General features: G+C 39.4%; 1 protein-coding gene across 10 annotated transcripts in view; it reads left to right on the forward strand.

The window, feature by feature from the left end:
• EXOC1 (exocyst complex component 1) overlaps positions 1 to 3,629 on the forward strand; it is a 57,623-nt gene that overhangs the window by 39,680 nt on the left and 14,314 nt on the right. For all 10 annotated transcript variants that reach the window (XM_017875116.1, XM_017875118.1, XM_017875122.1 and 7 more), the window contains 3 exons: positions 270 to 377; positions 1,906 to 1,982; positions 2,828 to 3,056. In XM_017875116.1, the coding sequence (XP_017730605.1) occupies positions 270 to 377; positions 1,906 to 1,982; positions 2,828 to 3,056 (414 nt within the window). The remainder of the gene's footprint in view (positions 1 to 269; positions 378 to 1,905; positions 1,983 to 2,827; positions 3,057 to 3,629) is intronic.

The following is a 3,629-nucleotide window of genomic DNA, read 5'->3' on the forward strand; positions in this document are numbered from 1 at the left end:
AAGTTGATCTTTGTGCTCCTCTTTCCAGATGTGAAGTGAATAATTGTGAGTTTTATTTTAGGTATGTTGTGTGGCCTTGTTATACCTGCTAATATCATTGTCCTGTTGATCTTGGAAGAGTTTGTTTTTGGGATTCCATTGAGATTATAAATTCCTAGAGATTAGTGAGATTATGGATCCATGGTCTGTGCAGAAAAGAAAATTAAATGTGGTGCGTTATTTTATTTGGTGTAGTTCTTTCATTATGGGATCACTTTGGTTTTCTTCAGATCTTTGAACAGGTACTAAGTGAACTGGAGCCCCTATGTCTGGCAGAACAGGACTTCATAAGTAAATTTTTCAAACTGCAGCAACATCAAAGTATACCTGGAACTATGGTATGGCTCCTAGTGTATTTTGGCTGGTATTTATGATCTGTAACATAATTAACTTAATTAATATGTGGTCACAATTTTATTATCAGAAGAGAAAAGGAAAGAATTTGTGATGTAAGTTTTTTTTTATGATGTAAGGATTTAGGATGTAAGGAATTTTTGTAATACCACAAGATAATAAAAACAGTGACAGATGAAGTTTGGTTATCTAATTTAATATTTCAGAATATCATAAGCCTAAATATTCTCTAAATTAGTGGGGGGATGAATGTCTGAGTTTACTTTGCAAAGAACATTATTTAAAAGGCTCTTTTAACCTTTCAGTAGTCATCAAGACAAATATAATTTTTAAAAAATGATGTTTGAGTATATACACTGTGGTATAACAAATAATAATAATGATAAATAGGCCGGGCACGGTGGCTCATGCCTGTAATCCCAGCACTTTGGGAGGCCGAGGTGGGTGGATCGTGAGGTCAGGAGATCAAGACCATCCTGGCTAACACAGTGAAACCCCGTCTCTACTAAAAATACAAAAAAAATAAATAAATTAGCCGGGCGTGGTGGCAGGCGCCTGTAGTCCCAGCTACTCGGGAGGCTGAGGCAGGAGAATGGCGTGAACCTGGGAAGCGGAGCTTGCAGTGAGCGGAGACCGCGCCACTGCACTCCAGCCTGGGCAACAGAGCGAGACTCCATCTCAAAAAAAATGATAATAATAATAATGATAAATAAAAGAAAATGAAGCCTCAGATCTGTCTTCCTTGTGGCTTTGTTACTAACTAGCCATGAGATCTTAAGCCAGTTATTCGATCCCCAGCTTTCCTCTTCTGTAAAGTGGATATCATAGTGCCTATTCAGCATGCCTTTCTGTTAGCATACATGTAAGAGAGTAAGATGAGAGTTTCTTGACTATTTTGAAGAACTTAAAAATAGTGCAAATAAAGTGTTTTTTAAATTTTCTCAAAATTGTATGCCTCAGACAACCAACTTATACAAGCAGTCATAAAATAAATGAGAAATTATTATAACTGGCTTAGAGCATTCATTGCTATGGTAGTAATGGTGGCAAATTTATTTGTTGGCTTCTGTAAGAATTTTTTCTAGCATTTTTTTAATGCTGACGTTTTATTAGAATAATTGATGAGATTTCCTTAATTTTTTAAATTCTCTTTTGAAAGTTGTGTTGGGACATTTTCTATTTTTGTGGTTGTCGTTGTTGAGCTGCCCCCTTCCCACACCTTGCGTTCAGCTTCCTGCACCTCCCCACTTCCCCTCAGGTGCACACACAAATACAACTTCTCACCCCGCAAAAGTTCTTGGATAAAACCTAAGAACAGAGTATCTCATGAACATTCTTAAATAGCATACTAAATTATATAGCTAGCTTTATCATAATGCTACCTTTAAAAATCATTATTTTTCATAATGTATTCTTTCCTAGGAATTTTAAGACTGAGCAGGCTTTCGCTATATAAATACTAGTTAAATTGTTGGTCTTCTATTATGTAAAGTGCCTGAATAATTTTTGCAGGCTGAAGCAGAGGACCTGGATGGAGGGACATTATCACGGCAACATAATTGTGGCACACCACTGCCTGTTTCATCTGAGTATGTCTTTGTTACTATCATTTATTTTGGAAAAAATAAACTTGAAAACGTGGAATGCTGCTCATGGCGGGGTCTAGATGTTTCTCAGTAGCCTGACGTTACTCAGAGCACCAGCGTGTGTGTCCATTGTCTTATCAAACATTTTACTGATTTAAAATTCGTCCTATTTTATGGCTCTCCAGCTCTTCCTTGCTCCAGGACTCACAGAAGATGAAGTCAATCTGTTGTTTGCTGGCACAGGGAAGCCTTTGAATTGTAGAGTATTTCTTAGAAATCACAAAGCACATTTCATGACCCAGCTTTACAAATTAAAGCTAATTCAAATGATAAAACTCAATGTCAGTAAAATATTTTTATATCAAAAACTGCTATAATCATATTTAGACATTTTTATTTGTTGTTTGTTGTTGTTGTTGTTCTTGCTGTTTTCTGAGACTGAGTCTCCCTCTGTTGCCCAGGCTGGAATGCAGTGGCCCCATGTCAGCTCACTGCAACTTCCACCTCCTGGGTTCAAGCGATTCTCCTGACTCAGCCTCCCAAGTAGCTGGGATTACAGACATGCACCACTACGTCTGGCCAATTTTTGTAATTTTGGTAGAGACAGGGTTTCACCATGTTGGCCAGGCTAGTTTCGAACTCCTGACCTCAGGTGACCTGCGCACGTTGGCCTCCCAAAGTGCTGGGATTACAGGCGTGAGCCAGCATGCCCGGCTATCTAGACATTTTTAATTGAAATTTAATTATGGTATTTTCATCCTTTTGTATATACCCAGTGGATTAAAGTTAAAGGTGAATTCACCTGAAGCTTGTTATAACTTTATACATCTTGTCTGTTTTCTGAACAGGAAAGATATGATCCGCCAAATGATGATTAAAATATTTCGCTGCATTGAGCCAGAGCTGAACAACCTAATTGCATTAGGAGACAAAATTGACAGCTTTAACTCTCTTTATATGCTAGTCAAAATGAGTCATCATGTGTGGACTGCACAAAATGTGGACCCTGCTTCTTTCCTAAGTACTACATTGGGAAATGTTTTGGTGACTGTCAAAAGGAACTTTGACAAATGCATTGTGAGTTTGCTTTTTTAAAAAACTACCTTAGCATCCTAGTCATTGCAAAATATAGGTAAATGTATTTAAATCGAGGGATTTCCAGCTTTCTGTTGGGGAATCTGTTGTTCATGTCCCTCAAAGCAGGGCATGGCAACAGTCTGCATGAACAGAGTTAGTTGGGTGGCACTATGCCAGTTTCCCTTCCACACTGTGAATCTTGGCAAGTTCTGGAGGAGGTGGCACAGCGGCAGCAGTTGCTTAAGAGATCCACTGGAGGCCACTTGAGAGAGCCACTTAAGAGAGCCACGTAGTGGCTCACACCTGTAATGCCAGCATTTTGGGAGGCTGAGGTGGGCAGATCACCTGAGGTCAGGAGTTCGAGACCAGCCTGGTCAACATGGCGAAACCCCATCTCTACTAAAAATACAAAAATTAGCCGGGCGTGGTAGCACACGCCTATAATCCCAGCTACTCGGGAGGCTGAGGCAGGAGAATTGCTTGAACCTGTGAGGCAGAGGTTGCAGTGAGCCAAGATCGCAACAATGATCTCCAGCCTGGGTGACAAGAGTGAAGACTGTCTCAAAAAAAAAA

Source organism: Rhinopithecus bieti, unplaced genomic scaffold (assembly GCF_001698545.2).
Source record: "Rhinopithecus bieti isolate Rb0 unplaced genomic scaffold, ASM169854v2 scaffold_7212, whole genome shotgun sequence".
NCBI classification, from domain to species: domain Eukaryota; kingdom Metazoa; phylum Chordata; class Mammalia; order Primates; family Cercopithecidae; genus Rhinopithecus; species Rhinopithecus bieti.